Source organism: Ctenocephalides felis, unplaced genomic scaffold (assembly GCF_003426905.1).
Source record: "Ctenocephalides felis isolate EL2017-DRISC unplaced genomic scaffold, ASM342690v1 CF-g0.4_SCAFFOLD_00845, whole genome shotgun sequence".
In the NCBI taxonomy this organism is placed as follows: Eukaryota; Metazoa; Arthropoda; class Insecta; order Siphonaptera; family Pulicidae; genus Ctenocephalides; species Ctenocephalides felis.
Genome location: NW_020536999.1, coordinates 8340488 through 8355085, shown reverse-complemented (window position 1 = coordinate 8355085; position 14598 = coordinate 8340488). Strand labels below are relative to the sequence as shown.

Here is a 14598-nt window from a genome sequence, read left to right as displayed (position 1 = left end):
GTAACTAAACCTGGAAGATGTGATCAATAGGTATATAAATTATTATTATCAATCCTATAGAACACCAGAATATCTAACTAGTACTAGTGGTGTATGGCGTCGTGCCTTAAGGCAAATTGCTGGAACTTCCCGTACCGTAATGAAATATTCGAGAAATTTTCAACGTTTACAAATATAATTATTAGAAATACTGTAACTTTCATTATTTTTGCTATTTTGTTATATCTGAGCAAATCAAATGTATAATTTCATTTCGAATTCAATTTCAAAAAAAAATGTAGTTGCCTAATTTACACAAAATTGCAAAAGTGCTCCCGTATAGTCACAGTCTAAACGCATTTCCAAATAATTCTGTGCGACATTTTCACTTACACTGTGCTTAGCTTGGCGGTATTTTCACATTTTTCAATAGTTTTCACAAAATTGGAAAATTGCTCCAGTGCATAGACAGTCTAAACGCACTTGGGTGAACATTTGTACCAGAGTGGCGCTTAGACTGTGCTTAGCCTGGGTGATTTTTTTAAATTTTTAATCTAAAATTACAAAAATATTTTATGGAAAATAAAAAAAGATGTAATAATTTTTTATCCTCAAAAGTAATTGTTTTGTCAATACAAGCAGAAAGTTTTTTAGATCATTCAAATCGGACGCTTAGTTCACTCGAAAACTGCCATTTTTTGCACATTTAGCTCTGTATCTTCAAAATGGCTGGACCTGCCTCTGCCAAAAACTGATCACCTCTTCTCCCTATCAATAGGGATCAAACATAAACATTCAAATCGGTTGATCCGTGCGCCCGAAAACGTGGACGAGAAAATGCGGACACACAAAAAACACACACACATTTTTTCTGAAGTATGCCAAAATGTTCAGAAACCTTCAAGACTTTTAAAAAACAATCAATTTTATTTTAGAACATGAAAAAAAAAAATCGAATTTTAAAATTTTTGAAAATAATTGACCTTTTTGAAAAATTTGGTTTTTTGAAATTTTGAGCGTCCGATTTGAATGAACTAAAAAACTTTCTGCTTGTATTGACAAAACAATTGCTTTTGAGGATAAAAAATTATTACATCTTTTTTCATTTTCCATAAAACATTTTTGTAATTTTGGATTAAGAATTCAAAAAATTTCCCAGTCTAAGCGCCACTCTGATACAAATGTTTACCCAAGTGCGTTTAGACTGTTTATTTACTGGAGCGCTTTTCCAATTTTGTGAGAAAACTATTGAAAAATGTGAAAATGCCGCCAAGCTAAGCACAGTGTATGTGAAAATGTCGCACAGAATTATTTGCAAATGCATTTAGACTGTGTCTATACGGGAGCACTTTTTCAATTTTGTGCAAATTGGGCAACTATTTTTTTGAAATTGAATTCGAAATGAAATGACGATTGTTAATGTTCTGGAGAAAAATTGATTTATTTATGATTTACATTTGATTTGCTCAGATATAACAAGATAATGCAAAAATAATGATAATTACAGAATTTGTAATAATATATTTGAAAGCGTTTAAAATTTCTCGAATATTTCTTTACGGTACGGGAAGTTCGAGCAATTTGCCTTAAGGCACGATGCCATACACCACTAGTTTTAGTTGTCATTAGTAAATCTTACCTTGCTAGTGGTTTCAGTTTGACTGTAGGCAATTCTTTGAGAACATCCGTGAACGAAATTTGAGGTACATTTTTACTCGTGCTTACATCTGTCTTCATATTGTTATTCGCTGCAGCTGAAGTTTTCTGCATAGGAAACCATTTATACTATCATTAGTAACCAGGACAATGAGAAAGTCAGAAGTCTAATCATAAACTAGTTGGTATTGGTATTTTGCCTTGAGGCAAGTTACATGAACTTCCCGATATGTGTAAATAATCGACTTAATCAATAAAAATAAATTAATTTATGAGCGATTAAAAGTATTCCGAGTGGATTTATTACACATAATTGAAAACGAACGAACACGTTAACTCGGAGTATTTTCTAAAAGCAAATTTTCACAAATCAACAATTTTTATAATTGAACCAGTTTTCGTAGGACATTAATGGCTTAGTATGTTCATTAAAACCAAGTACTCTATCGTTATACCAAGTAAATCATCTAATTTTAATTTTAACAAAAGTCAAACATAAAAAAACTACACATTTCCTCAAACTTTGATTATTTTTTTAAAATTAAACTACTTGTCGCAAGGCCGTAATATTTCAGTATGGTCTATAAGACAAAATATATCGCCAAACAAAGTTCCATAAAAATCAGCTTAATTTTTTTTTCAACAGTTAATAACAAAAAAACGGCTCGGTAGATTTTTACCTAAAACTAATCAATATCATTCCCAACTAATATCTTCCGAACAGTTTTTGAGTTTTTTAAATCGATTCGGTAGAATGAGCTTAAATGTGGACGAAAAGTTTAACACTTTTTTCCAAATTACAAAGAAATGGCTCGACCGATCGTCGCATAAGACTGAAAAACGATAATCCTCATCGAAATACATCGATTGGCTTTTAAATTATTGCAATCGGTTGAGGCGTTTTTGAGAAAACGTCGATCAAAGTCTAATTTTGACAAATGACAAAAAAACAATACCAATTTTTGCAAACTTTGACGAATTTTTAAAGTATAAACCATTGTCGTAGAGCCGTAATATTTTAGTATGATCTATAAGACTATGATATCTACCGACAAAAAAAATCATGAAAATCGTCGAAAATTTTTTTTTAACACTTATTACAAAAAAACGGCCCGGCCAATCTCTACCAAAAACTAATCAGCACGATTCCCAACCAATATGTTTCGAACAGTTTTTGAATTTTCAAAATCGATTCAGAACTGCGGGCTAAAACGTGGACGAAAAATTTTTCACTTTTCTGCGATTTACAAAGAAACGGCCCGGCCGATCGTCGCACAAAACTCAGAAACGTTAGTCCTTATTGAGATACATCGAATGGCTTTTAAATTTTTGAAATCGGTCCAGCCGTTTCTGAGAAAACGTCGATTTACGGCAAAAAATCTGTTCACACACACACATACTTTTGGTCCAAATGTTGGTCTCATTCGATTCAGAATGGCTTGAAACGTCGAGAAAACATAAAATTAGCTATTCGGATTTTTTGATGAAAACATAAACTTCTCCTTTGGGAAGTTAATAACAAATTTCTTTAATTTTTCTTATCTTTTTACTTTTTTTACTGCGGCCAACGCGTTTCCTCCTGGTGTTAATTTCGGCATTGGCGGCGGCGGCGGCGGTGGAGGAGGAGGCTCTAGAGTATTCTGCTCTTCCATCATCGGCGTTGAAGTTTTAACCGGGAATAATTCTTTTCTGACTTTTATTACTGTCGGAGCTTGTTCCATTACTTTCTCATTGATGATATCAGAAACATTGTGCAGACTGATGCTTGCGTCGCCTCCAGCTTCAGAAATGAGAAATATATTAATAAACTAATTGACCCGGCAAACGTTGTTTTGCTAAGTAAGGTAAGGTATATTCTAAACAATTTCTAGATAATCAAAAATATTAATACTTTAAATGTATACGGATGTGTTGTTTGAATACTATATACAATGAGTTATTGTAAAAACAATAAACCCCATTATTAGTTTGTATATATTTTGTCTGGAAGTTTTATACACTTTCTATAGAAAACATGGTATAATCCAATCCAACTCTTTTTTGGTCTTTCGACTTATTAATTACGTTTCAAGTTTTTCAGATTATTTTTGGATTTTGGATTTCGTGTATAATTATAAATAATACTACTGAACTTGCACAAAATTTTCAAAATTCTGCGAGGAGAGATAGAATTAAGTATTTCTTTTTTGACCTGCTTTTTGAAAGGCTTCAAGTAACATTCGATGAATTAAAGTAAAAATTTAATAAAAAGTATATATGTAGAGCAGGGCGAGGCACAAAGGTCCAATTTGACTTTGAGCAAATATAAACTATATTGTGAAAACCATACCAATTATATCACAACAAATAACACGTTTCAAACAAACAATTATCTGACTACGCTCAGTAAAACTGCCAGCTACTTCATCATTGTAGAAATGTGTTTTTTTTATGTCTTTCAAAAATTTGTTATCTAGACCGTTTTAACCCCGAACGACTAGGTGGCAAACAGGTTTAATGTCTTATTTTAATTTCAAAGGTATATTACAAAATATTTACATTTTTAACTAATGCTAAAAAACTACCAACGGAAGAAAATACTTTTATTATGAATTTAAGCAAAGTCATAAGAATCAATGTTATAGCTGGTTATACAATTTTTCCCCTACTTTCAAATATTCCTGTTAAACAATGCTTAACTTTACTGGTTTTTGACACATCCGTGGTGGACATTTTTTAACCCCGGATCTTCATATATTTGTTCTATCTATTCTTCGGTAAATTCTAAGAAATTATAACTGGGAAAATGTTATTCGACAAAAAATGTCCATTTGATCGATCGATACCAAATTTAGGTTCTAAATTTAAATAACATAAATAAAAAATAATATGACCTAGAAAATATTTCATAAATCTTTCAGAGATCTTTCAGAGCACAATGTTTGAGAAAAATATGCCAAAAAGTGCATTTTCATATTAACATTTCAGCAAAGTTGATATTTTGAGTCTCTAGTAACACTTGCTGCCCGTTTACTAACGTTTTTGTGTATAAATATAACTACGAACAAAACTATTTACTACAATTTAATCATAATTAAATAATATTCACATAAAACATCCTATTTAAGTAATTGTCAAAAACGTTTGACATTTGACGTATTAGCCACCGTCCATTGTTTTATTCAAATTACGCTTTTACAAAAATGTTCAAATTAAAAATGTAAAGTATCTACGCGATTTTGAAATAATATCTCACCTCTCCGGCAACCTACTGATTGGCACGAATTTTTCAAGACTAAGACTGGCCAAATCGGTTTAGCCGTTTTCGAGCTTTTGCGAATCATTTGATCGAGAGCTCCATTTTTATATATAAGATATTTATAAATCTATCTGACAAAAACTATTTGAGCAATTTAATATTTCTTACCCATCTGCTTCTGTTTGTCCACCAATTCCTGAATTCTGATCATGATGGTTTTCAAGTCGTTTCTCAAGGAATTAATTTCTGCTCCGAATTCGCATTCGGATAATGTTTTAGTGCTGCATTTTTCTTTTTCGACTTTATTCACGGTTTCATTCGTTTTGTAATTTTCGGTGTAGGATTCGTCGAATAGTTCACTTTTTGGAGTACTGCAGTTGCTCGGCAGAAGATCTGGTCTAGAAAAAAATTAATAGAGAAAATAACTAGTGGTGTATGGCATCGTGCCTTAAGGCAAATTGCTGGAACTTCCCGTACCATTTTTTTTTTTTTAAAGATTAACATTTTTAAAAATAATTTACTCTGAAAAAATTAGATTTTTGAGAAACTATAATTTTTTGAGAAAAATTTACTTTTTTTTGAAAAAAAAAGATGTTTTGAAGAAAAGTGTATTTTGAAATATTTTTGAAATTCTGAACTTTTTAACTTCCCTTAGGGCAAGTTATAGTAATCGCAAAAAAATCGAAATTAATTTTTTTTTATAGACCTTTACGTTTCAAAACCTTCTGAACATTTTGGCATACCTTAGAAAAAATCGATGTATGTGTGTGTGTGTATGTATTTATGTATGTTCGGATACAAATGTGTACGTGTATGTATGTATGTGTGTGTGTGTGCGTGTATGTATGTATGTTCGGATACAAATTTTCGTCCGCGATTTCGGGAACACGGATCAACCGATTTGAATAATTCATAAAACATTCGATTCGTATTGATAAGGAGACGTGCTGATTAGTTTTTGGCGAAGGCAGGTTTGAAGCCGGTCCGAAGATATGGGGCAAAAAGTGCCGAAAACGGTACTCAGTTTTTAGAGAAAACGGAGCGTCCGATTTGAATCATTCGAAAAACATTTAATTTGTATTGACTAAATGGAGAACTGTTCAAATTTTTGGAAAAGACAAAATCCAACGACTTTGGAGATATGGAGGAAAAAGTAAAAAAATGAGCCATTTGGCGGTCAAAAATGATCATTGGACATATGCACATCAAATTATCAGGTATTTTATAGAGATTTTAACAATAAGTATAAATTTTGTTTACATTCCTATAGGTTCCGTACCAATGTTTACGCGTTAGACGGCGACGCAGCGCTTACGCGCTTTGATATTTCGACTTTTTGCAGTTAAAGCAGTACGATTGCTTTGAAAGAAAGTTCAGAATTTCCAAAATATTTCAAAATAAATTATTTAAGATAGAATGATTTAATATGGTTCGAAATTCTATTAAAAGTTTCAAATCATTGATCAACTTTTATTGATTACTTTTAATTACTTGAATTTTGAATTACGGTACGGGAAGTTCCAGCAATTTGCCTTAAGGCACGATGCCCTAATTGCCTTAAGACAGAATTTCACTTACAGCTAGTTTTTTACTTTTTTTACTAGATCTCCGAAACCGCTAGACCTGCCTTCATGAATATTTGATCAGTTCTTCATCTTGTCAATACAAGTAAAATGTTTTTTGAATTATTCAAATCGAACGCTCCGTTTTCTTAAAAACTGAGTTACCGTTTTTGGCACGTTTTGCCCCATATCTTCGGAACGGCTAGACCTGCCTTTGCCAAAAACTAATCAGCACGTCTCCTTATCAATACGAATCAATTTTTTTTTAATTATTCAATTCGCTTTATCCGTGTTCCCGAAATCGTCGACGAAAATTTGTATCCGCACACACACATACACGCACACACACACACATACATCAATTTTTTCTAAGGTATGCCAAAATGTTCAGAAGGTTTTGAAACGTAAAGATATATAAAAAATTTTTATTTTCGATTTTTTTGCGATTACTACAACTTACCCTACGGGAAGTTAATAATGATGTTATTGGAAATTTTATGCTGATTTGTGCCTATTAATATTTTTCTACTCACTTGAAGGAGTTCCCAAAACTCTGGTAACTTTCGCAGCCCTCCAATTTCGTCGGCAAAGCCGGGTTTGCCAATAAACAAGGATGTATAAAAATTCTCGTCGTTTCCGAAAAAAGCCATTCCGGAAGCATCGAAGCCACCCTTCTCACAACTGACCTTCTACTTCCGTAATAATTATTATTTTTATAAGGGACGTTCTCCAAATCGTCCATCGTCAAAACGATCAAGCAATAACCTACGCCGTATTTCTTGTTCGAATGTTTTTTATCCGGCGTATGAAAGAATCGAGATAAAATTGTTAGAATTTCAGAGTATGATTTCATCTTGCTTGATTTGTTTATTATTTTGATTTGAAATCAGTCAAATATTTTGAATTGATAACGCACGCATTGCATAGCCAGCCGAGATTGATGAGCTGTCAAGACGCCATTTTTGACATAAATATAATAAGTACATATTTATTAAATAGAGATAATTAATACAATACTTTTTAAAATAACAAAAAGTTATATGTTTATTTAATATTAGTAGATGCTTCTTTTATCTAAGAGTAGATGTATTTATTACGTTAAACAAAATATTAGAAAGGACTGATGAACTGTCATGACGCCATTTTTGACATAAAATAAAACCAATTTAAATAAGTAATATGTTTATTTTAAAAAAATAATCAATAAAATGTGCCTCTAATATTAATGAAATGTTATGTGTTGATTTAATATTAGTAGATGTATTTATTACGTTACGTCACGTTAAATAAAATGTTAGAAAAATTGGACTGATGAGCTGTCAAGTCGCCATTTTTGACACAAATGTCAAAACAAATATGTAAAAATATTTTATTCGAGATTATTAATGAAATGTACTTTCAACGGTGATAAAAAGAATGTTTTAATTTAATATTATTAGTTGTTTATTATTTGTGGCATTCTGATAATTACTACCAAAATAAAATGTTAGAAGAATTAGCTGATGACTACTCTGCTTATTTTAAAATAGAGACCACCGATGAAGTAATATTATATACACATATTACAATGTAATTGTTATTATTTTATTATTTATTTGTTTTGTCATAGTTGCAGTCTATTAGAAACAATGCTGAAGATATGTTAACTAGGTTAGAAGAATTCCACAACCTGTTGCTCATGGTTAGTTGACAGCTAATTAAATATCGTATTTAACAATTATTTAAAAAAAAAAACTCATTTTCCAGCATCTATTAATATGATATATTACTGAGAAATTTTGCATTGTGCAAGAACTTTAGTTTTATATGGCATAACCTAACAAAATTTTACAATTTAATTATTCCTATCCAATTGTCAAATAGTGATATAAATAAACCTATTTTTGTCAGGATTATATTATCCCTATATTTCAGATGAAAAACACATCATGTGCGAACATTCAAGTAGTCCATCCGCAAATAATGCAAATGAAGGAACATGTAATGTCATTATCTCAAAGAATTGACAATTTAGATATTTTAGTTTCACATTTACAAGACAATTTAGATGTGTTAGAAGAGAAAGTAAATGAAGCCAAAACTAAATTGAATATACCTGGAAGTAGTATAAAATCTTTTCTTAAACCGATTTTTGGAAATTCTGTGAGATCTACTATAAATTCGACAAGAACAACAAATAGGGCTGTGAATATTATTGATGTTGATAAATATTTTACATCGAACGCTGAAGAAGCTGTTGAAGCCGCAGTTAAATAAATTTATTAACTGTATCTGGTATTTCTTTTTATATATCTATATGAAATATATTATAATATGTTATATATAAATATTTTTATAGTTATTATAACTTTTTTAGATTTATTTAAATCCTTATATGAAAATCATTTTATTAAAATAACAAAATCTATACTTGTTACATAAAAACCAATATTATCAAAATTAAAACAATATTAATCACAACATATTAACTTCTTTAAATATTATTGTTTCCAATTATTAACATGCAGGGGCTGTACATGTTTTGATCTGGGCTTCTTTTTCTCCCGAAGCACATCCCCCTTGGACACAATGCCTCCAGCGTGTCATTTTGCCAACTCCACATGTTACGGAACAGGCTGTCCATTTGCCCATTGGTCCCAGATTTTAGGCCCAGTTAAAGGTTTGGGTTCTTTTAACTTTTTTCTATCATGCGGCTTCTTGTCTGCAAGAATAAAAGACTATTGTTAAGTGATCGGAGTACACACTTACAGTATGTTATAGTAATATTAAAAAAATAACTAGCTGTAAGTGGAATTATGTCTTGAGGCAATTATGGCATCGTGCCTTAAGGCAAATTGCTGGAACTTCCCGTACCGTAACGAAATGTTTGAGGAATACTGAATGTTTTCAAATAGATTATTATAAATATTGTAACATTGTCTAATATTTATAAGAATTATATAAACTGAATTGCTAAGTTGAAATTATTTGTTTAAAGTATATTAGAACTTTAGTCAGAATAAAAATAAAATCTGAATTATTTTCGATATACAAAAAATTAAAAAAAAAGGTTGAAATTTTTTTTTCCAAAATCAATTATTTTGTTAAGACAAGCAGAAAGTTCTTTGAATCATTTAAATCGGACGCTTAGTTCTCTCAAAAACTGTCATTTTTTACATATTTAGGTCCGTATCTTCGAAATGGCAGGACCTGCCTTTGCCAAAAACTATTATTCATCATTACTAATTGAATGTTTTTTAGATCATTCAAATCGGATACTTCGTTCTCTCAAAAAGTCGATTTCTATTTTCTGCACTCTTTGCTCCGTATCTCCGAAACGGCTGGACCTGCCTTTGCCAAAAACTAATCAGCTCTTTTCCCTATCAATAGGAATCGAATGTTTTTTGAACCATTCAAATCGTTTGATCCGTGCGCCCGAAAACGTGACTGGAAATTTGTATCCATACATACATACACACACACACACATCCATTTTTTCTGAGTTATGCCAAAATGTTCAGAAACCTTCAAAACGTCGAGAAATGTAAAAATTTTCAATTCCGATTTTCGGCCCATTACAATAAATTACCCTACGGGAAGTTAAAAATCAAAAACTGTTTGAAAGATATTTGCTGGGAATGATACTGATTAGTTAAAAAATAAATTTAAGCTGATTTTGAAGTAAAACTTCTTTAGGCGCGACATGGGTGTAAAAACTTCTTTAGGCGCGACATGGGTTAGCAGTATAATTCGTGAGTTAATAAAAATGTCAGGATCGGAAGAATATTTTATCCCGTCCCCCATAAATAATTGTGGTGCAAATGATCGCAAATAAATAATGAAACTAAGGAAAAATCTGCGCTGCGTAAGAAATGATAGCTTTGGCTATGTATGTTTTGTGTGTGATCGACTTTGGCTTCAAAGTGACTTAGATGCTCAAAAACAAATTCTTAAAAATGTTTTTTTAAATAATGATTTAAATAATCAGGTTGGATGTCAAACTTGTCGAAAGATATTAAATTCGGGTAAAATTCCTACTTTGTGTAAGTTTAACGGGTTTGCATTTCCTCCTATACCAAATTATCTACCTAAACTGTATCCGAAATATTAATTTCAGCTAGACATGCAAATGGGAATTTTGGAATATTTTGACAAATTATAAATGTGCCTGTTGACGTTGATAATATGGTTAATTTATTACCTCGTAATATTGATGATGATTATTGCATTAAAGTTCGCATAAAAAAGAAAATGATTCATAGATCAAGCTATGTGCAGAGCTTGATAAATAAAACAAATATAAAAGTATGGCTTCAATTTGTTAGGCAAGACGGATATTACAGCTGTTCAAGGAATGAGATTATATCGTCAGCGAAAAAGTAAAAAAATACGTATGTTAATTTTAATTACATGAAGTTCTTCAAACACAATTGTTACAGGATGAGTTAATTTGCAAAAACAATATTTGTTTAGGCGTTGTTTAACATAATCCACTGTGTGAATGAATATTATAGAATTTATACAATATAATTGCAAATAAGTTTTACTTTAATCGCGTGTGATCCTTACGCGCACTCTTTTTATTGTTTAAATCGATTCTATACACATATCGGGAAGTTCATGTAACTTGCCTCAAGGCAAAATACCAATACCAAGTAGTTTTATATTGTATTAAAAAATGAATCCTCTTTTACTCACGCAATCCTCCTCGTTCTTCTCTCCTGTGCGCATTGTCATCAGGAGTAAATGTCAGCCCTATATACGCCCTTAACTCTTTAGTCGCTTCCGATAATAAATTATCTTCATCTTTCTGCTTCCCAATGGACAACGACTCTTTCTTATCATCATTTTGTTTATCATTTTCAATTGCATCCAAGGCAAAGGGTGAAATAATTTTCATTCCATGGATTTGGCGTTTTTCCATTTCATGGTTTGTTTTTTCTTTGGCCTCTGGCGGGATCTCCTCATCGGACTCTAGGGGTTGTATTTCAATTAAAGTATCTAAATTATCATTAACGAATTGTGCTTGGACAACGATGTGAGCGAAAAGTGCAAAAGTTAAAAATATGGCTAAAATAAAATTACTACTAGACATTTTGGAGAAAAATTGAATTTAATATGACAATCAGAAAAATTTCAGATTTTCATTTATTTTGTAATTTAGGGCCATTATTTGATGAATTTTAGAAGTGAATTATTTTAATTACAAACCAAATGAGAGGTTTGTGTATCTAGGAAAAAAATCGATCTGATAATTTTATGTTTGCACCATGGTGCTTTGAAGCAAATTACTGGAACTTCCCGTATCGTAATGAAACATTCGAGAAATTGAAATAATCAATAATTGTTTTGAATAATTTCAAATAGATGATTTATTATAAATACATACTGTAAACTTATAAGTCCTTATTAAATTGGACGACTATGATATTAAATATCATCGAAATATAAAAAAGCGAAATTATTTGATAATTTCGCTTTTTTTTTAAATTTTGAATTTTTTTTAGAAATTTGGATTTTAAGAAAAATGTATATTCTCATTTTTTTGAGAATTTGGAAAAAAATCGATTTTTTTTTTAATATTCCAAAATTTAGTTTTTTTTATGATAAAAAATTTCAAAAATTTGAGTTTTTAAAACTTAATTTTTTTTTAATTTTGATTTTTTTTTAATTTTCGAAACTACGAAATTTTTCGTGAAACCATTTTTTGCACACCGTCTACTCAAACAGCATGTTTCTTGAATTAATCTAATCGGATGATCCGTTCTCTCAAAAACTGCATAACCGTTTTTACACGCTTCATACCTCCGAAACGGCAAGATGTGCCTTTTGCAAAAATGCCTCGCCATCGAGTACGAACCGAATAATTTTTTAACCATACAAATCGGTAAACCCATACTGTCGAGGACATTTGTTTGAACCATATAAATTAACAAAAATAAAAAAAATTAATATCTTGGTACGGAACCCAAAAAAAATTACACAAAATTTGTACACAATATTAAAATCTCTATAAAATATCTGATAATTTGATGTACACATGTCGAATAAACATTTATCACCGCCAAATGACATTTTTTTAACTCATTTGTATTGAGAGTCCATAACCGCTGGACCTGCCTTTCCAAAAATTTAACAGTTCTTCATTTTGTCATTACAAGTAAAATGTTTTTTGAATCATTCAAAAGAAAATACCATTTTTGGCAGTTTTTGCCCTGTATCTCCGAAACAGCTAGACCTGCCTTTGCCAAAAACTAATCGGCAGGTCTCCTTATCAGTAGGAATCGAATGTTTTTTGAATTATTCAAATCGGTTGATCCGTGTTCTCGAAATCGTCGTCAAAAATTGTATTCGCACACGCACGCATCCATATTTTTCTAATAAAATGGTTTAATAAAATGTTCAGAAACCTTTGAAACGTAAAAATATAGAAAAATTTTCATTGTAGATTTTTGCAAATACTACAACATATCTTACGGGAAGTTAAAAAAAAAACTAAATGTGTTATCAAAATGAAATACAACTAAATCATATTGTAATAATACTTTTTTTTAATGATGTAGTTTATACTTTATAGGATGTAAACTCTTTTATCTATGATGTAAACTACTTAAATGTGGTAAAGAAATATAATAATACATAAATGTTAATTTATTATCAGTATTTCTATTAATTTGAACCTAATTTGCCTTAGACAATATAATAATTGCTTCTTTTCATGTGTAACAGTTAATATCGTTTTAATATTTTTCTCAATTTGAATTTGGCGCGCAACGTTCTCTCCAACCGTTGCCAACTTCTCTCGATACTTGATCTGTTACAATTTTCTGTGTTGTGTCTTAAAGCAAAAACTTAAAAAATTGATTCCAATGTAATAAATTGTTATTATTCTATGTTATTTTTAATTTTTGTATCTCCACCGTTTTTATAATTACACTAATTTTAACAAACTTTTACTTGATTTGATAAAAATCTTTAATTTATCACAACAAATCGATCCCTTTCCATTGATTACGAATATTTTAGGTTATAATAATTAATTTCAATTAGATTGTTATGCTTAAGTTATGCCTGCAAACAGGCCCCGAGGTTCTTTAGGGGGTCCCAGCATTTTAGTAGGAATCCCCCAGTTACCCCCATGTCTGAAAGACAACAATTAGCTTTTATTGATGCAAATGACAAGTCAAGAAGGTAAATAGACACAAAATACATCAATACTTGTTTACGTTTGTATTTTGTAGAAATATTATGTTTGTTTGATGTGTTAAATATTTATTTTTGTTAGAAACACCACAACCTGTTAATGTACAAAATAATACACCAATAGTGTCTCGAGGAGAGATCGAAACGAACGTGGAGAGACAGCTTTACATGTAGCTGCTATTAAAGGAGACTTAGAACAACTTAACAAATTATTGGAGCAAGGTGTTAATCCTAATGTTGCAGATTTTGCAGGTAATAAAAAGACTAGTAATTAATTATTGTTATGCACTCTCGCTCAACACAGGGTTTAGGTTTTGACAAAGTAGAGCACTAAGCAAAAGAGCTTTCTCATAATATTTACAAATACTATTGAAAGTTTTCTTTTCTGTCTACATGTGTCTTTTTCCTAGGGTGGACACCTCTCCACGAAGCCTGCAACCATGGTTGGTTCTCGATAGCACAAGCCTTAGTGAAAGCTGGTGCAAACGTAAATGCCCGAGGCTTAGACGATGATACCCCTTTACACGATGCAGCTACAAACGGTCAAATAAAATTAGTTAAATTCTTAGTAGAGAGAGGAGCTGACCCGTCTTTCAAAAACAGGAAAGGAAGTGCCCTTGTGACGTAGCAGCTCCGGCTGTTTATAATTATTTTATCAGCAAGAGGTGAGTGAATATTAATTAATATTTATTATGATAGAGTTAATTCCCGCCCTTTTTGCTTAACGCCTAACCTAGAAATGTCGTAATGCATATGCATGCCTTTGTATATATATGTCTCTCACTCGCACTCGTGGCTTTGTGTATATGTCTGTCTCACTCGCATATCGTATGTGGAAAATATTAATGAAAATATTAAGAAAATTTAATCGATAATGGTGATGATAAAGTTTAAATTCGAATTAGATGTGATTTTTTGGATTTTTAATTTTCTATTTAAAATTAATTATTTCCACGCCTGCAAGGACTGCGCGGCATCATG

General features: G+C 31.0%; 1 protein-coding gene across 1 annotated transcript; it reads left to right on the top strand.

The window, feature by feature from the left end:
* The first annotated feature begins 7817 nt into the window (after positions 1 to 7817).
* On the top strand, positions 7818 to 8691 carry LOC113372332 (biogenesis of lysosome-related organelles complex 1 subunit 4-like). Its single transcript, XM_026612661.1, has 3 exons — positions 7818 to 7978; positions 8045 to 8116; positions 8350 to 8691. The coding sequence occupies exons 1-3, from the start codon at positions 7919 to 7921 to the stop codon at positions 8689 to 8691; spliced, it is 474 nt and encodes a 157-aa protein (XP_026468446.1). The 5' UTR covers positions 7818 to 7918.
* The last annotated feature ends 5907 nt before the right edge of the window (positions 8692 to 14598 follow it).